The sequence below is a fragment of the Centroberyx affinis genome, unplaced genomic scaffold (genome assembly GCF_046629955.1).
Source record: "Centroberyx affinis isolate AG114_WGS23_722 - 3 ecotype Tasmania unplaced genomic scaffold, CSIRO-AGI_Caff_v1 ptg004476l_1, whole genome shotgun sequence".
Classification (NCBI taxonomy): domain Eukaryota; kingdom Metazoa; phylum Chordata; class Actinopteri; order Beryciformes; family Berycidae; genus Centroberyx; species Centroberyx affinis.
In genome coordinates, this window is record NW_027282135.1 from 122,268 (window position 1) to 146,719 (window position 24,452).

At 40.4% G+C, this 24,452-nt stretch overlaps 1 protein-coding gene across 1 annotated transcript in view; it reads left to right on the forward strand.

Moving 5' to 3' along the window:
• Window positions 1-5,836: 5,836 nt before the first annotated feature.
• Window positions 5,837-24,452, forward strand: part of tox3 (TOX high mobility group box family member 3) — a 43,299-nt gene continuing 24,683 nt past the window's right edge. Inside the window, exon 1 of the mRNA XM_071544156.1 lies at window positions 5,837-5,938. Within this exon, the coding sequence (XP_071400257.1) occupies window positions 5,837-5,938 (102 nt within the window). The remainder of the gene's footprint in view (window positions 5,939-24,452) is intronic.

Genomic DNA, 24,452 nt, shown 5'->3' on the forward strand with positions numbered 1-24,452 from the left:
CACACATCCCACTGTCATGGTGTTGTGTTATGTCTCATAATAAAAGCACCCTCATATAGGAAGGACAAAGAAGCATGGCCTCTGAAAAAAAAAATAAAAGCATATTATACTTTATTATACATATCTGTAATAAATATAAATTGCTCTATACTATTACTATTATATATGCACTTTAATTGCACAGTTATATCTTATTATATTAGTCTATACGTAAAGTATAAGTGAGATATAGTCAGATACGCAGTCAGCAATTTCTTAAAACACCATATCTGAGATTAGCAAAAGTAGTACAACAAATCTGAGCAAATGTTTAAGTAGCATTCAGCACATCTCTTTCCCATTTACACCTGGCATTATAATGTGTTTGAGATGCATTGTGAATGTAAGGTAGCCAAGTGCATATGCATCAGCCTTTCCAAGCCACATACATCAACTCCTCCCAAAGGCATCACATCACACGAGGCACCTGAAGATCCACCACAAATAACAGAAGAAGAAATAAATACAGTGTTTCTGTAGTGTTCACCATGGAGGAAGATGCAGTTTGAGTGAGACCAATTTACTGGCATTTACTGACATTACTGACAGATAAATCTCACAATAACCTTGATAAATCTCATAGAAATCAATCAGTCGTTGAAGACATCGCCAAAAAAATGGCAGAGAATGGCTTCAACAGAACATGACTGCAATGTCAGAAAAAAATCTCTAATTAGCATATTGGAAGGCTTTGGATAATAACTCCAAGAGCAGCGGGGCAGGAACTGTTTGTCCTTAAAAGCACAGACAGGGAAGAAGGAGAATACAGGAAGCAGAAGTCGTCAGGTGCTAGGGGCAGATCTGCATTTTGTGAGGGAAAAAGCAATCACAATTAAATTCAGCTACTGGAGACGCATTTTTAATACCAGGTGTGGATCTGGATACAATATACAAGTGGTAATGCTTCCATTAATATGTGGATTGTAATCAGATAGCACAAAAATATAAAATCCAGGTGTAAATGTACCCAAGACACATTGAAGGTCCCATCATTCAAACCCTATCTGGAGGTGGTCAGAGACGCATTTGGCCACATTAACAACAAAGTGTAAATGCAGTGAGTCTCAAAAATACATAAAACAAAACAAAGAGGCACCAGACAGTTCAGATATCAACATACTTGTCAAAAACAAACGACATTGAATCACAATTAACATAATTTTCTTTGGATGTGCTATAGTTATTACACATTGGGCTTTCATATTACTGTGAATGAAAATTCCATTTAAAGAAGAATAACACTGTAAAATGGCAATTCCAATTTAAGAAATAATGCTTTTCTCCTGACATAGGACAGTCCAATCGGTGTCTATGGATTTCTCTTACAGCTCTAGTGAACCGAGACTCATAGGTGATTTCATACTAATCTAAACGCTGGTACTGCCCCACTGACAATGAATAAGAGATGACACTGTGAATCTGTCTATGATATTTTACATCCAAATAAGCGTTATTTTATAGCCGCGATATCACTTCTGAAGTAGAAAATGTACCCTTTCCCCAGAAAAATCATCCTGGATATTATCATGATCTAATTTTCCATTTTTTTTTTTACATTTTATTCTCTGTGCAGCTTCACATGAGTTTGACATCACAGATTAGAGGATAGGAGAAACTCTTGGTTTTGACTATGGGAAACAGTAGCGGATATTCACTTAAACAGACTGCACTGTCCTAGGACAAAGAAATAACATATTTCAAAGCAGAAATTCAATTGTATTCTCCACTGGCTGAGCAAGGAAAGAACATATGACACATACTGACAACTTAGAACTAATAGCAAAGCTTCGGTTATGCTTTCTCATGAACAATAGCATTGATTTTCATGTATACTCTGACCTAAGCTTGCCACCCTGGAGAACTAAATGTGAAGGTTGAAGGCACAGACCCTTTTTTGTGTGCTTATCTTATAACCAGGAATGCAGTGGACAGTAAATCCACAGACACTCAGTTTACTCACCTCTGCATTTATGAAATACAGGTTGCTTATGTTTTTTTAAGCAGATATGAAAGTTTATGATACAAATCCGTGGTATTTATTATAGTGAGCGTTATCAGGCTGATGCACGTTGCACTAAAACAGCGTATTTGCAGGAAAATAAAACCTAATCAGTGCTATCGCTGAAGTATAATTGCTGTTTGTTTATGTTGGTGGCTGTTGATCTCATTATGATCAATGAGTGGAGATCATATCCACACATCTTTTTTTCATTACCATGACATCACTGCTTACCTAGGTAGCGCCATTTCCTCATTAACGTCTTGTGGATCAATATTACAGTAATCTTTTCTGCTATTCACACGCTACAGCAGATATCTGAGTCACGTCACATGATATCAATACTGACAGGTGTCCAACTCCATTCCAGTACAATTTCCAATACATAACTCCCCCCCCGTTTCTGCAAAGTAAACTTCCTATTTTCGAAAAACTCTTCAACCACTGACCTATTTCCTTCAACACTTTTTCCTCACATATTGTTTACCGCATACTGTTTCACTTACAGGGCTTTTTCTTACTTTTTTCTTTTTTTCTTCACAAGAATCTTACAACTGTTTCACCAGTAAACAATAAACTATTCTTACTCTTTTTCCACACATACAGTACAGTTTACCTAAAGCACATGATAGCCTGAGGTGGGTTTCCATTGCATCCCTGCTGTAGGCTCTTTCCCCCCGCAATAGCTCCCTTCCTATAGAGTGTGAAGTACATTTACTCAAAATAACATCCCTGATCTGGTTGTCTCCATCACCCTGGAAATAACAGTTTCTAGCAGCAAGCTAAAAGTAACAGTTGCACAATCTTGCCTTGTTTCTGACTCAATTTGTGAGAGTCTGTTGGGAGAATAGGGCATTGACTTCAGGCATGAGGTAGGCATTTAAAACAATTGTTCACTTGTGTGCAACATTGTCATTTTGGTATAGACTCTTTGTGGTAGTAAACATCTGATAGTAGCTGACGAACTTTGTATTCATTGCTGAAATTCTCTTTAAACGTTCCTAATCTCAAAAACAGAAAATAATTGAAAATGACCTCACTCCGATTAAAAAAACAAACAAAAAAACTCACTCAATCGCTATGCTGTAGGTTGTGTAAGTATACAGTAATTTATATTATCAGAGTAGCACCCTAGGCTTCTTGGATTTTACCAGCCTAATTTGTATTTTTATATGTTTTATTGTTGCATTACATCACTGTATTTGTGAAACAAGTGTGCAACACTATTATGGATATCAAGCAAAGCCAATAGTGGGACTGAATATGAGGTTCAAGTGTGTAAACAATGTAATACAAAAACTGTCGACACTTAAGGGTGTAAACAGCCATCTTGTAATTAGTCACAATCAGGCGTTAGGTGCAGCATGTACTGCAGGAAGCACAATAGCTTTTTGTCTTTGTTTTGTAATCTAATATCTGTTGTAGCATTGTCAATGATTTTTTTTCCATCAGCATGAATTCTTTTTTTTTTATTATATCCCTCATTATTTGTCTATCTGTATGTATTTGTAATAAAAACAGAAAACCCAATAAAATATAAATCATAAAAAAAAGATGACATTACCCATATTGGTCCCATTATAACTGGCTACTAAAGCTACTAAATGTGCCACCGCAAACCTTAAATGATACCACCACAAATCAGTGCGTGAACTCACATGACTACGATTACTTAACCCATTGTATGCTAAAGCGTTAGCATGCGCATTGGACAGAGCTGTCTACCAGAGACACAGAGATGATTTTGGTACGAATCCTCTTGTCAGATATTGGGTAAGGCGATCAATGCGCCAAACTTCCAAAAAGTCTATGTAGTCCTTTAATCCCTGATTTATCCATGATAACTGATTAACCTTCAACGCTAACTCTATATCTAACTCACTTGAACTGCAAGTTTGTTGTCTTCACCATCAGTATCCTGCATTTACCCTATTACTCCATTAGATACAATATAATCCATGGCATGACGGATGGCTGCATTTCACCATTCACAGTCAGTCACAGTGGATTAGTGTGTGTCTTTATTATTAACAATCAGAGTGATATCCTACATAGCCACCAAACATGGTTCCAAACACAATTTCCAATTAATGACACCGTACCGCATCTTCACATGAGGATGCTGTATGTTTTACATAACATTACTCAAGGTTACCATTTGGCTATCTATAGTGCATTGATATGCCAACGGAGATAATATCTTTGATAAAATATGTGGTGTATGTTTAAGATGAGAGAATAAAACAGTAGTCCAGGTGATCACATTGCAGTACAATGGGCAAGACAGCTGAGCCCATATTGAGGTGAGAAAATTCATCACCAACATTTAAAACACATGAAATTGTGTGTTAATATCATACAGAGTGCATAAAGAATGTTTCATTTCTCAAAATACTACAGTCAAGATACTGTTGTTGGTAGTATTTTTTCATGTCAAAAAAATTATCAAATATTATTATAGTCATTTAAGTATATATTTCCCTGACATTTGGAAAGCTTGCAGTAGCCTAACAAGTGAAAGTTGGTTAAAGGTAATGTTCTGGATTATAAGTCTATCCTATTAAACACAGATCCAAGCCTGGATTTCAAAAAGTTGTCTCAGTTGAAAATTTGGCACTGACATCCTGTTAGCATTAGCTCTGCTGATGCAAATAAACATCGAATGAAAATTGCATATAAGCTTTTCTATTTAAGCTACTACCTGTTACAGATGATGTAACAGTAAGCATAACACAGCTGTTCGAAAGGATTTGGGTGATTTACACCAGCTACTTTAAACCTGCTTGGTGCTCTGATCAAAGTCCTTAAATAGAAAGGGAACAGGTAGAAATACAGCTAAAAGACGGAATGAAAATGGTGATGCTCACATAGACCTATACAATAATTACTAATATACTATACATTGTATTGCAATTTATTACCATGCCAACCAAAAGTAGGATGTCACATGGACTAAAATGCAGTGTTTTCATGGGAGTGGCTTAGTGTGTTTGGGGAGTGGCCCGCTTGTTCACACATTTTGCCTTGTTCATCACCACGACAGGCAGAGCCGACGGCTGAACTGGGATAGTCAGTGTAGTACATCATATCCAGTAGTACATGATTGCGCACCATCTGTGGAGTGTTGTTTTGATGTTGTACAAACCCTCAAAACACCACATTGACCAGGCAGACCTGTGCAACCTACTGGGTATTGCTTATTCCGGCTTTGACTATTAAAACTACTTCACCAACTACTTTCACAAGTTGGAGAAAGAAACTTCTGAGAGAAACGGCGGAGGATACGGACGCGCGCATTGCAGAGTACGTGCGTGGACAGTGGCTGTTTGACGCGCGGACGATTATTATTACGACTTTGTTACAGTTTTCATTTTTCTTTCTCCTCCATCTGAGAAGGGAGAGAAAAGGAGGTGGGACCCACTTTGAGCCGCCGGTCGCGTGGCTTCTTTGTATACAGCAGCTGTGTGTAAATGCATGGGCAAACAGCGCATATAGGGTACGCGCTGCTTGAGGAAAAGCTTGGGCACAGTCCAACCTTCATGTGGGCTTCCTCAGCAATGAAGCGCCTCGTCCAGGTGTAGAAGAGGAATATTCAAAACTTCCGTGGCTTCTGCTCTAGCTGAACCCTTTCCCCCGACTATTTCATTCTATCCCAACAAAGCTTGGGCCAGTTTCGCCGCCTCTCTTTCTCCGTCTGTCTCTCCCTCTCTCTGTGCGCTTGGATTGTAAACGGCAGAAACAAATTGAGCTCTGTGCAGAGTAGGCTACAGCTACAGCTGCGCGGCTCCCTGAGACACCATGGATGTAAGATTTTATCCGACAGCCGGTGGGAATTCTATTCCGGGAGATCCACCGAACCTGGATTTTGCCCACTGTTTGGGCTACTACAACTTCAATAAGGTGAGAAATCCGCCTGCTTCCTATAGTTTTGTTTTATGCGACCACTGGTACCATCTCCTGAAACCATGTGCGCACTGTAGCGCAGCGCTGTTATCTAGTATTATGTGGTGCAGTTCTGCCCGAAATTATGTTGATAGAAAATATATCACAGTGCTCATTTTCGCTGGTGCCTCCACTTGTCCCCCCCCCCCTACTTTAGCCTACAATTACTGCAGACTTTATGGAATTGCTCAGTGCGTGCTGTCTTCACTTGCCAAAAACTTTGTCGCCGTGTATTAGTAATGGAAATGAGAGCACCAAGTGTAGTGGCACGGTGTTACTTTTGTCCAGCTCACACCATCCTCATTGCATTACTGAACTCTGTCACCCCAGTGATGTGATCCACAGTCATGGGCGCTGTTGGCTATACAATTTCATGTTGCTGAACATCAGCGGTGGATCATTGCAACAGCAGCCAATATAAGCACTAGAATGTGACAAAAAGCAAGACATATCAAGTGTCAAATCAACTGCTCTGCTATGATCCTGTTTCATCAGCCTTCACTACTATTACCATGTTATGGAAACACTTGCCCGCCCTTTGACATGGAGACTTTTCATGTGTTGTTCTTGCTATCTAAATGCATAACAACCCCAATGCAAGCCATTCGTACCCATAATACAATAGCTACAAAATATAGCCTTATTCAAACTGGATAGTCATTGCTGTGCTTTAACACAGTGCGGCTGCTGCATTGATTGTTATTGTTGATGATACTGCTGCAATGAAATCACTGATTAGCCAAGTCTTGAACAATTTTCAACTTCCCAAACAGCTGTCCCCTACACACACACACACAGCACACTATTTTGTTTATCCATTCAGAATGAACGCACTCATTTTCAGGATTGTATTCATCTTGTGCACTTATGTGAAACATGGTACCACTGACTGCTACACTACTGTACTAAACCTTCAGACTGTCACACTAATAGAGTTAGTGATGTACAACAAGATGTACCTTTTTATCTGCCTCCTCCAAAGTTAGATATTTGCTCTGCTCAAGTTGTTCCCTCTTGGGTATATTCACTTTCCTAGCCCAAGTCTTAATGTGAGCAGCCTCATTTCTAAGCTGTGGATAACAGTGATGAGGTAAGGCAAGTTTATCAAGGCTCAAATTGGAAGCCGGGGCTATGTAAAACAGAGTTGATGGTTTGTGATATTATGGCAATGATGTAATACTTGAACTATTAAGCCAATGATCCATCAGCAGCTTGACTCCCATGTTCTTCGGCAAGAGGGAACATCGGTGTGACAGAAAAAAAAAATTACACAACTGGCAACGTGCTGTTTTTCTAAACTCTACACAATGGTGCCCCCCCCCCCCCTCCCACACACACACACACACACCAAATTATTCACCCAAATAGTGCAGCTCTGTTTGCCCCTTGTAATCTGATGCCCCCCAAAACAGTTACCAGGTTTGTCTCACTGTTTCATCAGCTCTTTGTCATGTGGCCAAGTTGTCATGTGTGCCCAATTTCATCATGTCTTCATCATCAGCCTAAAGAAATCCTAACTATATTGCTTTGAATTAGTGTAAGAGTTGAAGTATGATTTTATGTCTGCTCATAAATTCCCCAGGTCAAGTGAAATTCTCCATCTGTAACAGTAATTGGCCAAAATGCAAAGAGAGGGAGAGAGTGAGAGAGAGAGGGAGGGGGGGTGAGAAGGTCCTTATCCGATCTCTCTCTCCCAGTATGTCTCAGAGAGAGAGAGAGAGAGAGAGAGAGAGAGAGAGAGAGCACAAAGCATGCATCACATGATAATTACAATGCCTCTCATTGGTGAACAAATAGCTCTTTTGCATGCAACTTTCAAATAAGCCTCCAATTTATTTGAATCAGCTCGACGAGAGGTAGCACAACGCCGAGCGGTTATTCATCCAAAAGATGTGTCATGTTTACAAGTCACAGAGAACTGAAGCATTACTTCTTTAATCTATTTATAAGCTGTCACAGCAACTCTACAAACGGCAAAACTTCAGCTGTGCTTTCAACAGTCGCTAGATTTGCAGTTTTGATTTTAAAGCAGGCAATATCCTCTCAAAATGTTGGCACAGGAAATGTTTAATTTTAATGACAACAGAGACAGAAGGGCCCAGAGGCACTTTGAAACATCAGAGATTCTTTTAAATTTACAGAAAAATCCAAACGAGTGGCACAAACTTAATTAGGTGCTGCAGTCATGACTAATGAAGCTGCCTGTTTTTTGGCACTGAGATGAAGGAGAAGCAGCAGTGCCGAAGAGAAACATGCCACAACTTCACACAGCTGAATAAGGTTCATAAAATATATTTAGCAGAGAAAAGGACTCGTTATAATCTGGCGGAATTGAACACAACTTCTCTATGAAAACTATCCTTCAGGGTTATGTAAAGCTTGCCTCGTGACTCCTGGGTTATTATTTCTGTGTTTTTTAAATATTTAATAGAGTGGGTTGTGTTCAGGTGTGTGACAGGGCCATAACAGCAGGGTAGGTTTCTGTTAAAGTGCCTTGATTTAAGGTTGAACACGACTCGACTATGTTTAAGGGCATACCCACCAAGGCCCCTTCTTTGTCGGTGATTGCTTGGTACTTCAAAAACTGTGAGCAGTTACATTGTGTTCAATTTATCTGGCATAATGACTTCTAGTTTTACTGGCTCTTTGGCTTTTGTTGAGAGCACATGTGGTTGCAGTCAGTAAAATTTACAAGAGCTGCCTCATTTTTGGAAAAGTTTAAATGAATACATGCCCACATCTATATGTATTTTAGCTCTCATTTTGGTAGTTGAAACACCAGTGCCCAGTGATATGTGGGACAGTTAAAGTTATGTGGTTTTTCCTGGGCAAGCTCTTCAGTCATGCACAACATTAACCAAAGGCAAGGAACTGTTTGGATTTGACTGGTTTGGGTATTTCTAAGAAGTCAGTTGTGATTGACTTAAATGGCTTCATGAAAGGGACCCTCTGTTATTGCCGTATTTATGGCCATGTGTTCTGTTTTCCCCAAGTTTAATAATGTTTCAGATACAGTATCCATTTAATGTAGCCTTTCATTAGCTCCAGGCGTAGAGTGACTGAAATGACCAGCAGATGTTAATAATACAAAATCTTCACCTGCGCTGGTGGCAACGCATGAGGCTTATTTGCAAAACCAATTCCAGCACTGCTGACACATCGTAGCGCATTATAGTTGGGAATTCACACGTTTGAATTGGGATCAGAGTCTTTGGTGGCATTGATGCAGAGACAAAGACAACCTGCATAGTAACACAGCACATACTGGCACACACAGAGACAATATTATCGCACACTGTGGGAGGAAATGCACACATTCACATCATGTCGTGTGACCTGTCACAGTTGATGACAGCCATATGTTGAAGCCAAAGTTGCAGCAGGACATACCGCATTTATGTGCTCAGTAAAAAGTGTCAACAGGCAAGGGATGGCTCATCATAACAAAATATAAACAGTGACAGCCTCTTTTCATGTAAGAAGTGTCTTCACTGGGGGAATTATAACTGATGATGACAAAACCCTCTAATGCCGCACAGAAAGCACAATCTTTCCTCTTAGGCCGAACAAAGATGAAGCACCCTTGAGAATTTATTTAACATCTACTTTGTATTTTATCATCCACTCATCTGTGATATGAAAGACTAAGTGTGCTGTAAAAGCAATGATTAGGAAGTTGTCCGCACCGTAACACTTGGCATGATGATGTAGGGTTGCAGCTGCAATTATCCCGGGACTTTATTGAGCCCATAAAATGTGCTGTAGGTGAAACAGAAGCCTGCTTGTGGGTGACTTGGGCCCTACTGCCCCCATGCATGTGTAAGGAAACCAAAAACAACAAGGAATTAGGGAGCGGAGGGCAGGACCGAGATGCAGAATTACTGTACTTTCACAGCAGCAAGCCCCCCCCCCCCCCCGGGCAATAGCTCCTTATTGTGTGCTGGCCAGAGTGGGCCAGGCTTCCTTTGTCTTAGCCGTCCCTTCTGTTGAATGGCAGGGAAGGGGTTAAGGCTCGGCTCGACCAGGGGGCCGTGTGCATCTCTCCAGTGTACACAGCTGGTACCATTTCATCACACACATTCTAAACATATCCAAACACAACTTTAAATGGGAGGAGGCGGAGGAGGAGGGGTAACCTTAGAGGCTGTCCGCTTTGTCAAGCTCAAAAGTTGATGGATATGACCCCAAGGTGCATGTTAAATGTTTAAATATCCAGGAAGTGAATAGCCGATGTGTTTTGCCGAGTCTTTTAATTGTGCCTTGTCAGAGATGTAGTTCAACAGATTTATTAAACACCTAATTTTCCCTCTGAGATTAGAGAGTGTTATTTTTAGCCTGCTTGCTTGAAGAAGTACTGTACTTGGAGTTCCTGCCCATAAGAATGCCTGTTCTGTCTGACTGTGGCATGGTCTGAAAATCCAGGCCGCACCACATCTAGGTCTACACAGAGCAGATGTGTGCATTTGTGTTTTTTGTTTTTTTATATCCCTCGACTTCCTGCTCGATGCCTTACGTTTCCTGCATGGACTTCCCCTCGACAGGGCCGACGCTTGTTGCTATGGGCCTGCAAAAAACCCTGGAATGATTATGTCACAAGGATGCTTCAGTGATGGAGACATATCGGTGGAAACTATGTAAATGTTTATGGAAACTGGCTTTTACGGGGGTTCACAGTGATTGTTTCTGTAGACGAGACCCAAACTAGGGGCTGCAGCGGCCTCGTGGTAAACCATGAGCCTGATAGTTTCTGAATCCTGTGGCACCAGATTATCACGGCTGTCACTCTCTTCATTTTGTTGATCACATTGACATGTTGACACATGGCGTGTGTGCGCTCACAGACACACACACACACACACATGCACGCACAGACACTAATGAAAAGTCCCTATCAATTTGTTTCAGTTTATTTCAACTGGGTGTTTTACCAGCATAATTTGTCTGTGAGCTCAACCTGTGGGAAACTTTGGACCAGGTTGTCCGTTCTGTTTATGAGGTGGATCTGACAAAGGCTGAGAATATGTGAATCTCAGACAGACACAGACCATTACCCAGATCAGCACTCGCAAAGACCTTATTTAATCCTGCCACCACTGCTCATAAATCCACTGCATTACATCTCCTCAAACATTAGTCAGCATGCTTCATTTACGCAGAACTCAAACTCTAAAACTGTGTTTCTCAATTGGTGGGTTGCGGGCCCCAAAAAGGCATCACATGTCCTTCTGGCAGGGCAGCAGACTAAAAACAACTGAGAGGAGGATTGTGTTGTCTTGTGTATTGGGTTGTGATTTCATGACCAGAGACAAATTAGAACCCCTGCTAACATGCTGGATGCTTTTAGCCAAAGCTCCTTACAGTATCACGTGTGCGTACGTTTTTAGAATGGGAGAACCTATTGGGAATTAAACCCCTAACCTTGGCAGTGTTAGTACCCCTTGAGCTCTGCCGGCCCACGCTGTACTAAAACACCCTGCTTCTTCTGGACAGTTTGAAGCTTCATGATTGGTTCAACAACAGCAGCTTCAGTGATAATAAGAGGGTAGATGCACAGGAGTGTCATATTTAGTGTTGGGTTATAATCATTTATCATTACACAAAATCACTACACCATCCATCAAAACATGCTGCTCTCTGAGAAAAAAAGTATTTTTTGAATTGCTGCTGCAACAATCAAAGAAGACAGGTAGCTTTTCAGCGAGTACTTAAAGTTTCTGTCCGGTCATTAAAATGTCCTCTAAGCAATAAATGGTTTACTTGTGTTTGCGAAGTCTTGAACATCAAGGCAGTAGTTTTCCTTTTGATTACTTTAGTGACCATACTTTCCCTGATTGCTGATTATCAGATTCACAATGGAGATTATAGATCTGTAATATGCAATCCACTGCTCTAATATTAACTGAAAATTGCCCCTTGCCTTGTTATTTCTTGTCTCCTGAAATCTCAGATTTGAACAGTTGGAATTATTCAGGGATTGATGGTGATTAAACCAAGTTTAGAAGAGCTTTCCTAACAAGGCTTTGTAGTAATCACTTGTAAAATGAAGTTGTGTGACAAAGCACAAACCTGTTCAAATGGAAAGGTCACTGATGAAGATGTCCACGAAACTTAAAGGCAAACCCAACGCAAAGTCAGTTATATATATATAGACTGAATCAGACTGAACTCATCTATAATACAAGTGGAGTCTTTGACCCTCCCCACAATTCCCATAGAGGATCAGAAAACCACATCTACGGGGTTGGGGTTGAGTTTTAGGATTTGCAATGACAGTGAGATACTACTTGACTCAGCTGCCTCAGTCAGTTACTAAAGCTTTGCTAGGTTGTATGTCAAAGAAGTTTGGAAAAATGTTAAGTCTATTATTTGGGTTAGTTTATTGTATGAGGTCAAAGGTAAAATTAGCCTTCTTCTATGGTTGTTGGAAGGACTCTTTTCAGTTTTTGTCAACAGTGTGCCCCTTTAAATGAAAACAGAGGCCCCACAAGATATATATTTTCCACCATGATAAACCGTTTTAATCTGGTTTGGGCTCACTACATCTTTGACAGCATCAACCTTGCCGACTTATTAAAGGGAAGGGAAAAACTCCCTGTGCCCCAGAAACTGCTTTTACCGTGAATTAAGCAGTTTTCAAAAGGACCAGTCAATCATTTCTGGTTGGCTGATTCAATAAGTGTTGTGTCCCTATAGTGGTTAGCCTTGCTGTTAAGACACATTTATTTTTAAAGCACTTTCTAGAGAGGCAGCCATTCCATGTTTCATAGATCTAATGTCCAATTCTCTTAATGGGCTCAGAGACTGTATCAAAACATTCAGCTGTTTTCCTTTCAACTTGACTTGCTTGACTTAAGCCCTTGGCTCTTTCGTGGAGCATAGGCCATTGACGAATGTCCTCCATCTCACACAGTTCTGGGTAATATTTTCGAGGCCAGACCCGTTGAATCCACTCGCTGTTATCTCTAGCTGGACTTCTTTCCTCCAGCTGTTCCTGCTATTTCCCTTTTAAGTCAGCTTCCAATTTCTGAGCGGTGGAATCAACCGAGTAAATAAAAGAATATCACATTTTTTTTAAATTGAGTTACCATTCGCTCAACACATAAATTAGTCCTGTCAAGCAAACAAGAAATGTTGGCTGGTTTTAAGATTTAGTCCTCCTGCTCTGATTTAGCTGTGACCATTCTAAGGAAATCAGCCTACTCACAGAAGTATTAGTCATTATTACAACAATTATTTTTTCATGTATCGCAGTGAATGTGAATTTCCTTCTCATTAGTGGCATATGGGCTGCAGGGACTTTAAAGTGTCTATAATATTACATGTTATGCTGAGGATTAATCCATCCTTTGTCAGCTACCCCCACCTACATCACACATTCCCATAATGCAATGTGCCACCAGGTCGTACTAAAGGAAGGGACTGACAATAGCAGCAGGTGTGCAAATATCCCTCAGACCCGTTGGACAAAGAGCTTAAATTATGGAGGTAAATAAAACTTTTATTTGAATGCTCAATTAGATGGCATGTTGAAACGAACTGCCAGGCTAACTTGCAGTATGACCTGTGTATACGCAAAAAACATGCATGCATCGCTTTGTGAAACGTATACAAAAATGGAGACACTTTGCACAGCTGTAAACATCCTTGACATTCACTTTTGTAGCTGTAGCGGTCGCTCTTTGGAAAATAATCCCTTCTAGATGTTTCTCTTGACTTTGTTGCTTATAGGTCAAAGAAATAATGTTGGTCACTTTTAAACTCAATCAAACTGCTGCTTTGTTCCTTTTTGCACAATCCTGTTTATACTGGTTTCCTTTCATTACTACCAGCAGTGCTTGACATCCCCTATAGCTGGGAGTTATGGAGGGTTATGGAACTTTGTGTTCCAAGTTCTCTCATGATTGGCTTATAGATCGTAGATTGCCAGCCCCCCTTTCCCAAACATTATGTCTGTTCGTGGCAATGGGGTAATGTTAATATCTATCTGAATCCAGTTTTTACTGGAGCAATAATACTGCAGTGTATAAAGCCACTTCACCCACTAAATAAGCTTTAATAGTCTCCTCGAATTGGAAAACTGCCATCACACCCTGCCAGAGTTTGATTGGATCTTTTATAGACACACATTACACTGATAAGAATATTCTATTGCGTGCATACTTTGTTTTTTCCCGGGAATGTCCTTTGCCATAATTCATGCTCAGTTTGAATGCTAGCAAGATCTCAATGCAGCGTGCTGATGGAGGCTTCTCTCCCTCCTCTATTAAGTCCTCGAGGGGAATGAAACAGCTGTTCTTGGAGGAATATGTTTGCCCTTCATGTCTCTCCTATATTTGGTTTTGTCAGAAACTTCTTTGTATCTATCTCACAGAACACATTCACATAATTTCCAAGGCCCCCTTTGCTCTTTTTCAATAAGGAAATGAGACAAGAACAAATACTCCTTCTTACTCTCTCTTCTCTCTCTGTTTCTGTGTCACTGTCATTCTTTCCCTCTTCCTCTCTCTCTTGCTGTTAAGGGGTGATGGCAGTAATTTATTTTATATAGTGGTGCTTGACTATACAACATACAATACAACAGTACAATTAATCATTAGACAAGTTAGACTCAGTACAAATGGCCGAGAGAGAGTGAGAGTGAGTCACGTATGGAGGGTTTAAAAAAGTGTGCCATGATGTCTTTATTGTTGATGTGATTTTTATTGGTCTCAAAAGTACCTTAAACATAAAAGAGGGCCTACCTTTTCTTTGTGCCATAACAAACAGCACTATGAAGATGCCTTAATAAACACCCAATCAGGAACACAGTGAAGATTGCTTATATCTTAGCAGTGAAGGTTGTTGTAGGATTTAGAAGTTGCTCACTCATATTTTTACAAAAATGCCGGTTCATATTTACATAATTCTTATTTGAGTCCCAGCATGTAAAACCTAAAGGTCGCACAGTTCTGATTTTTTGTCATTTTTTCCACCCAGCGCATCATTCTTTTAGCAGTAATTGCCAAAGTCTGTCACATAAACAAATGGCCTTCTGTTGAATGGAGAATGTACAGTATCCCTGAGTCTAGCCAGCTCCCAATCAATTACATGATCAAAAGGAACAATGGACTTTACCTGAAATTCTGAAACTGCAGTCGCATGATAAGGGTCCGATCCCTCAAACCTCTATTGGGAATTTGGTCCATGAAATTGCTTGAGCTGCTGGGGCTCACTGTGCATTGTATGTGTATTGTATGTCCTTGTGTATTGCGATGAGTCTGTCTCTGTTGGCCGGTGAACTCTCTCATGTGGTCTTGGTGCGGGGTGGCAGAGGCAGAAACCAGATCAAGCTCTGTGAGGCCTCGGCATTGACGGGGTTTCCCTCCCTGGACCGCCACTGACAGTTCTTTCAAATGACACATTCCTTCCAGGGAAACCGATCTAGGGTCCTCAACTTTGGAGGCTCTTACTCACGGTGTATCTTTTCCTACACCTGCACAACCTGGAAAAAGGAGCTCTCTTCTTTAAATAAAACCCCAGTACATTTGCGTCTTTCCCGCTGATAAACGAGAAGAGAAGCTGAATGATTACACTGTATCAAAGGCATTACAGGCAGTTGATTAAAGTGTTAGCTCGGAGTTAGCCAAGGTTAACCGTCCATAATGAAACACTTTGAAAATAAATGTACGCTGCATGGTTTTATGAAGGCTTGTGGCTGCTCAGCTCAGCGGTGGTGACCTTCAGCAGTTCCACAAGCTAATCGCGGTGATCCCGCAGCACCCCTGTAGTTTCGAGACTCCATTACCTTCTGATATGCATCTAGGAGAATAGACCTCATACAAGCTCTGCCTCTGAAACAGTTCTCGTGACATTGAGATGGCCGACCATCTTAACTTCGCTTTCTTTGTGCGTTATGAGATATGCCCTCGACTGCTGCTTTGATTCGCACTTGTGGACCTTGTGGCATTTGCCATTAGCACAGCAGGCTAACTTCAAGTTGTTAGAAGAGGTATAATTTACCTTACGTTTTACATTATAGTCATCCAGAGCGACTTGCAGTAAATGTAACAGCAGCTTCAATTCCTAGATCAACTAAGAAGCAAGCAACCAATAGGGATAAGTGCAAGGTTGGGAGCTATAGTGCCTTTTCTTATTGCCACAGCCTTTGTTATTGTCATTTCCAATTAATATGATCAAAGATATATAGTTTTTGTCTGTGGATAAAGTAATATGTTGTTGTCTGAGCAGCGCCCTATCACTTGTGAATATTAGTCTGTCACCTATTATTGCAGGGCATGTAGCATGTTATTAAACACAGGAGCATACTTGTCCACTTAGGTAGCCCGGATCATATTCTTGCCAGTCCTTGAAGTTTCATATTGAAAACTGGCTGCTACCCATGCTATATGATTACTGAATAAGTAATACTTCTCTAGACGCAGAAACAACAATATTAGCTTTGGCTAACAAGTATATTACCCATAGGATGTTAGATGTGAACACTGCCTGTAGTTTATTTTCGTCTTGCTGAAAAGTGTCTGGCCCCTGTAATAATGGAGGGATGAAAAGACGATGGTTTTACGCTGATTCAGAAACATGAGAGAAAAAAACACTGTAATGAGACTGTAAATGTAGAGCTCGTCCACTATGTGATGTTGTTCAGTTTTATCTTATGAATCACATTATCACTTATAATGTGCAATTACTTGTGCCATTAAGCTATTAGTTTTTAATGTTAAAGTGGTATACTATCCACTACATTGGAATTACTGTGGAAATTCATTTTTACAACCCATACAGCATACGGCAATAGTGTACTCAGGGAAAGCTTTTCATGCATTACTGCTTTTCCATTTTATGCCTATTGTTTCAGTTTTTCAATTCTACGACTTTTCTGTTGGTTACTATTGCAGAGGGTGTCATATTGCATGAGGATCACAATGCCTTTTGCATTGACATGTCGAAGCTCAAGTAAACTCTCATATTTCCCCTTGCCCTTGTTTTTTGTTTACTCTCACAGATACAGAGGTTCATGACACTTGAACATGTGAACTGGCCATGTTAATATGTTTTTGGATAAACAGAGGTCTAAGAGGCATATTAATGAGGCTAATTCACAAGTGTGTACTTGCTATTGAAATGGCATTAATATTGAAATGGTACTTTAACTAGTATTTTAACTGATTTCATTGGACTAATTTGTGCCATTTGCTTCAGTATATTAGAATGGGAAGGAAAGTATGGGAGGTGTTTGTGTGTCTACCTAAATATCTTATCCTGTTTTTATGCTGAGCCCACTGAGGCAAATTCAAATTCAAATCAGCTTTGTTTGATATAGCACCAAATTGTTAACTAATTGAATTGAACTTGTAAGTGTAACCAGCTTCGGCCAGTCTACCAGATTGTTGTGGGGTGGAGACATGACATGAAATGAGACAGCTCCATGTTCAACTGTGCTATTGTAAGGTATTGATATTTTCAGAAGAATATATTCCTAACAGGAACTAATTAACAAATAAGAATAATTGCCCCGTTCGTTCATTCATCACCAGAGTCTCTCATAACAGGCGAGCTTCAAGCAGAAACAACAAAGTAGTACATAAATCAAAGTAGTTTTCTTTGCCAAGGCAGAACCCCCTGGGAGGTACCTTGGTGCTTAATTAAAATCCAGAAGGATCATGTTTTAAGTGTAGGTGAGCGAGCACTGAATAACAATGACAAATCATGCCCCAGAGCATTAGTGGTGTGTTTTGGAAAAGAAAAACAGCACATTTTTTTTCCTTTACAAAGTGAATGAGATTTCATGTGAAAGAAAGCTGCTTTCAATGCACTGTGGCACAAGGACTGCTGTAAATATCGCTTTTCCTGGCTGCAGAAGCCGCCAAAACCAGGATTGGCATATTAATCTCATAATTACCCATACGGGATTATAATGAAACAGCTCTTTATTAGACATTATTTGATGGCTTATCCTTTTCAGTTCACTGTTTGTTCTCCCTTTTTAAGCCTTACAATCTGTCACACAAAGTGCGTGCCAGCTAGAAAATGTAAGTAGACTGTTGACAAAATGTCACAGATCATCACTCGTCACTAGTTAGTTGGAGAACTGACACCTCACAGGCCCTACACTATGTGACTATGTGAGGAAAGCTGTAATTTTTCTATTTCAAGACAGGAAGATTTTCAATCAAAATTGGGACATCTGCTATTTGCAAAAAAAGTGACACTTCTCCATGTGGATGGCACAAAAAAGATATTTTTTTTGTTTTTTTCTTTTTTTTTAGTGTAACTGGTTACTCAAGGGGTTGGTTGGAAAAATGGTAACACATTTACAGACTGGATCCTCTACACTGAAGAGATATTGAATGATGTTCATGCGATGATATTTTTCATAGCATTTTGGAAATGAACTCTTCATAGCCTGTAGTGCAACATGAGTACTGGCACACAGACAGTTGCATCAACATTCAGTATATTGTGTGTATTGTATTGTGGGATGTCAGAGGCCACGGTGGCAATCCCCGGGGCTATTGTTGTCCCTGATCTTTGAGTTTCTGGATCTGACAATTCTGCACTGATCGGGCCAGCCAACACTGACTGGTCTCTGGGCTAGAGAGAGGGATACTGTGGTAAATCATCAGATTAAACACGATATGGATTAGCATTTTCAGGGCCGGCAGTCGGCGGTATAAACTGTCCTATATACTGCTGTTTCTGCAAGCGTCATTATTCTGATGTGCACTGGCTCTTAGGAGAGGCTAAAAAAAGAATAGTACATTAAAAAGAGAATGTGTGTGTAGTTATCAGCAGAAAAAAACCTCTCCCAAGTCAAATCCGCTCAATTACAGAGCTCTGGAGAGATATCCCCAAGCAACCCTCCCATTGGCTAATCAGTCACAGCAAATTGCAGTGGTGAATATTTCAGACTCGACAGATTTGAATAAAGACATCATGATTATTTCACTGTTGCACGGTAGCGCTGAATAATTCTGTGGGCCAGCATAAACTGCACTGCGCCTGATTTAAGAAATAAAATAGAAAAAAAAAAAAAAAAAACGGTGAAAAGGGCTGTCAGTCAATGTGGCAAGCTAATTGGGTCGATCTCTTTAGCGAAGATGAATGAAGAGATTAACTCTCCCTATGTGTCCAGTGAATCTCCCCCTCTGGCTCCAGGTAAATTAGCTGATGACAGGTTGACAGTGGGAATTCTTTTCCTCACTCTTAACTTAAAGAGCCGGTCTGTGACTGCAGCATGGCGCCCCCTGTTGGAAACACTGCCTCCCCATTACTGCCTGTGTTCATTAATTCATTCATTGGATTAACAACATTTTTCATTCTGGGTTAATTGGCTGAGCTTTTGATTACACTTGACTGACAGCGAGTGACAGCTAAACATGAGTTTTACATGTATTTTCAGGCTATAAAAGCTTTAGTTATACTTGTAATGTTTATGAACACGAGTAAAACATGTTGATTTATGGTTGGTTAAGTAAATTCTATGAAGCTTACTTCATAGCTTACCAAAATGCAGATGTTCAGATGTACTTTTTAAATTTTTCGATACATCCGCTGCATCTCTCCTTGTGGCTCCAGGTAAATGGTCGATGACAAGTTGACTACGAAATCGCTTCCTGTCTCTAACTTCAATGCAGCAGCGCTCTCCCCACCTGTCTCACCACAACCAGCAGCCTGTGGTGGTATGTTGCTCCACACCTCTGCGTCTATAAAACAATGTGCCAGAGAGATCTGGGCTATGACATCACACTGTCTGATGCTCTCTGCAGACTGTATAATGTATCGGAATCGGAGAAGCGGGTCAAACATGAGCCTAATGAAGACAAATGAAGAGTGATGGCAGAACATGTGCAGGGGAAGGTGCGAGTGCGGAGCAGACTGTGCCCCGCTCTCATTTATTTTAGTGGAGAAACTCACAGCGTGGTCCTAAAATAGAGGTCAAGGCTCAAATACGGAAAATGTCAGTGACCCCCTTTTTAGCTGGCTGCACTGGAGAAATGGGATAAAAGTGCTCTGAGGGAGCTGTGGTCAAAGGAGGAAATCAATACAGCTGTAAAGGGGGGCTGTACAAATAAAACATATACGATTATTTTCAATTGTAAAAAGAGACAGATTCAGGGTTATTTTCTCGTACGCTCTTCCATGTGCAATAATCTTGGAGGAACATTTCAAAACCGCAATCGACAGTACAAAAGACCATATCCTTGTGTTTTTCTTCATACCCTTCAAATTAGCTGGATTAGGATAATGGATCACACTTTACTCAGTTCAGATGGGAGCGGGTGGAAACACTAATGACGTTACAATTACCAGTTTTTAATTGCAATGTATATACATGGCTGACTTTTATGATTGGTGTAATTGGCTCATAAACTACTCAAAAATTCCAATGCTTGATATTATCAATAAGGAAATCTGCACCTTTGGGTTGCATTTGATTCGTCACACGCTGCACAAGTGTCATCCACACAAAAGACGGTTTCTGCAGAGAGCTCTTTTTACCTTCTCCCATGTATGAACACTTTGCTAGCCTAGCTTACCTTTTTTTCCTCTTGTAAAAAGGAACCCTTTAAAACATGGCAGGCCTCCAGTAACTCCACAGACTGTCATTTCCGCGTGCCTTTGATCTCCAACCTGTCGTTTTACAGAGGAAAGGAATAATTTTACATTATGACTAAACAGATCTGCAGTGCGTCTTTGTTCCCAATCTCTTTAAATGTCGGTGCGATGATATGGAATGAAAGGTGAAACTTGAAGTGTTTGTAATTATTCAAGGCTGGTGTCTTAATCTCGCTGCTGCTTTTGAAGAGGGAAATGTTGAAATTACATTTTGAGTTTAAATACTGTTAAAAACATTAGTGAAGCACTTAGCCTTGATGGTTCCTGTCACAAGAAAAACAATGTCTTCGACTCAACAGCCGTCAGGTTTGCTAATGATGTCCTGGTGTGCTGTCAATCTAACAGATGAATGGACAATAGTATGCCAGGGAGAAAATGCTTGAAATAGCTAATTGCTTCTAAGATGCTGCTCAGCCGCTCTCTAACTGCTGCGTATTCACAGATGTCTTTTCCAGCTGCCATTTCATTGCGGAATTCAAGGATAATACAGAAGTAATGCACTGGCTTTCTTTATGAGCCTGTGTTGCTGCACACCAAGGCATAATGATTATAGATATATTATTGCAACAACTGTGGGAGGAAAACGGCACGTGTGGGAGCAGCACAAAGCAAAACATCCATATCTGTGCGTTTTCATAATTTCAGCTAATTTGCCCCAGTCATACCGTTAATCTCTGCCAACCTGTTGATCGTCAGTTTCCAGACACATTTCTGGAGAGGAGCCTGAGAGTATTTGCAGCCGGACCTCTGTCAGTAGCGCCAAGCAACACAGCCACAAATTGGAATGTGGTACAGCTCTGGGAAGGCAGCCAAGATTTAAATTAGACAATAACCTCTGCTCTCTCTATACTGCCTCTCTTTTCCAGCTGCAGGCCCAGCCATTTGTTTAATACAGTCAGCCCTGTAGTGTATAATAGACTGATATATGAGTCACCGCTCAGCAGTTTGTGTTTTTCAGATTTATAGAGATTGAACAACTGGTCGGTTTGTACTGGCTGCTGGATACACCCATGCAACTTAAAAGGTATTGTCACGATACATGCAGGAGGTATTAGAATCCATTACTAGTCTTAAGGGTTTTGATTAGCAAGAAATGGGGAGAAGCTAATACTAAAGATCCCCCTGGTTGTACACAAAGCCACAAACCAGAATGTGTTGGCTGCATACATTTTAGGTTGGTCTGCATTCATATAGATTTTGAAGAGTTTTGCTTTAAACATAAAAAAAATATCTTTTTACAACTGTTACAGCCCATCTTAATTCAAAATAGATGTATTAATTCAGTATCTATAAACATACTGTCAGACCTTGTACGTCTCTAGCTTACTCAGTCAGTTAGAAAATCACTGAATGAAAACATAAACCAAGCTAGTAATGGTGCAAAGGTGTTTCAGCAGGCTGCTATACTGCAATTATGGATTGAGGCTTTCACTGAACATATAATTAGGTTGTGTTTAAGACGAATGCATATCTTGATGTTGTTGCTCTCAGTGCTTTGGGCTTCTGTACCTGTACTCTATATGGGTAACATAACACATATTGTTTTTATCCCCCAAGTCAAATATATTTTTTCTGCAATTACTCGATAAGAAATAGAGGATTGCATTGAGTTCACTAAAAGCTCTTGACTGTGCACATTCCCAAAGCCAGTTATAATGAGTGTATTAGCCAGTAATGGCACACAGGGAATAGAGAAATGTGTCTGTGCTGCTAGAGCAATAAGAGAGGACTCCACTCCCAGCAGCTTTCAATAGAGCTTTATGTGGATCCAAGTCCCAGAGCTCATAGCCATCCGACAAACCAAGAGTAGTAGCAAAACCATCACCATTACCGCCACCAAAAACAAACCCATTTCCAGTGGCAGAAAGCTGTTCTTCTCCTGTATGACATTTAACCATGTAGTTTTAGATATTAGCTTCCTTAAAGCCACAGCAGCCTTCTGCTCTGTAGTGCAAGAATGGCAAGTGGAGTAAAGTAAGCCTGGTTAAAATCCACACCTCTGATACCATCTTGAATTGGAGTTACTTCAAAGCTGGTGAGAGTAAACAGCCTTGAGACATGGCTTAGTGGCAAATGCAAGACAACACCACCAAGCCGACCCTTTCTCGTGTTGCTTCCTCAAGAGCCGTGTGTCTATGCAACAGCAGCCATTGTGAGAAAGCTACACCATGTTTCTGAGGCTCTCTCCATTGCCTAAGCTCCTTTGTGGCTGTGGGCCAATGGCTTTGCACCCCGCTAGATCAAAGATGGAACCCCATTTAGCTTGCGCTTTCTTTTAGGATTTGCTCTCGAGAGTACGGCGCAGACGCACAGCTAGGAGAAGTGGGAAATGTTGGATGGTGACCTGCATAGTATTGAGACCAGTCTTGGGCCAAGGGTGTGGGTCCATTATGACAAATGCTTAGACCATCTTTGTTTTGGCAGCATTTGCAAGCCTTAGGCCTCAGGGAATTCAATAAACAGTAGCTATGGTGAACCTATGCTGGCATAAAAAAGTTGGCTGTGGAAGTATGGCTATGTTATAAAATCATGATATTAATGTGTTGCTTTATTAGGGTTAAGGTTAGGGTCATTAAATATTGCATTTTACAGTTTACTGGACTTTACACTCAAAAGCTACATTTACACTTAAAACCAGATTATTAAACTAAAACAAATCTAAGTTGTTAACATAATTTTGGGAAAATCTCTTGATGATATATGTTTTCCAACTGTACAATTCAAAAGTAAATGAGCTCTTTGGGTTGGGGGGACCCTATATGAAATTGCAATGTATAGTTGAAGATCTCAGTAGCCACAGAACACTTTCATTTTGTGGCCTTTGTATAATGGCAGGTATTGTGTCTTTCAGTCATTGGCAACAGCCAAACCAAATTTAAGCAGCGGCATACTTGATCCTGCTGTTGTGGTCAGACATGGGTCAAAGACTGTTTCAGATAATTCTTAGCATGTGTTTTTACCCGCTTGTAGTAGCAGATGGGTGGGAATCTTGGACAATACAGTGTGTATCTGAATCTTCAGACTATTTGAAAGTCAATTTAGTTTACTTTTCTGTAACTGACAACTTTTCTGACTCTATCTGAATTGTCCTGACATCGTAAACTCCACTCATCTCCTCCTCCTAGTAGGTTCAAACGAATGCTAAGAATTTGCAAAAACAGTTTCACTCTTGTCTGCTTGTGTCTCCACGTTATCAACCTTTTATTTTGCATCTGCGCTGAATGTAAATGTGGCTCCATGAAATATGCTAAATGCACTGACTCTCAGAAACTATAGCTTTCCTTTTACTGTCTTTCAACACTGCCATAATGACGGGGAAGCTTGAAACAACATAATGCATATTTGCTGAGCTGTGAAAACACTCAACTCTTTCCTTTATTTTCATAGTTAAGCTTGTCATTTTGGTTGGATATGCAAACTTACTTTCATGTCCCATAAAACACAAATGTTACGTTCCTGTGCCATGTAGAGTAAAGTGGACAACTGAGGCCCTGCCTTTGGGTTTACTCTAGAGAGAACCAGCTATAATTCCCTGCTCTCACATTTCAGAGACCTTAGCGATTACATTTTCCATAAGTTACAGGGAGCATACACCAAAATTCAATTCCCACTATATCAGAGAGCCAAGACACCTGGAACGTCATACTCATGCTTAATGCACACTGATCAAACACCAAATAGTGGTGGTGTCCTAGGAAACAGGTGGTCTTTTATTGCCATTTTGATATCTCTGCTAGAGTTTAAACTGCCCCTCCAGGTCCAGATTTCCTAAAGCAAACAGGGCTGTGATGACACTAAGCCAGGCTACAGTGGCCAGACTTGTGTAAAAGAGGAGATAATCAGGACACAGCCTGAACAA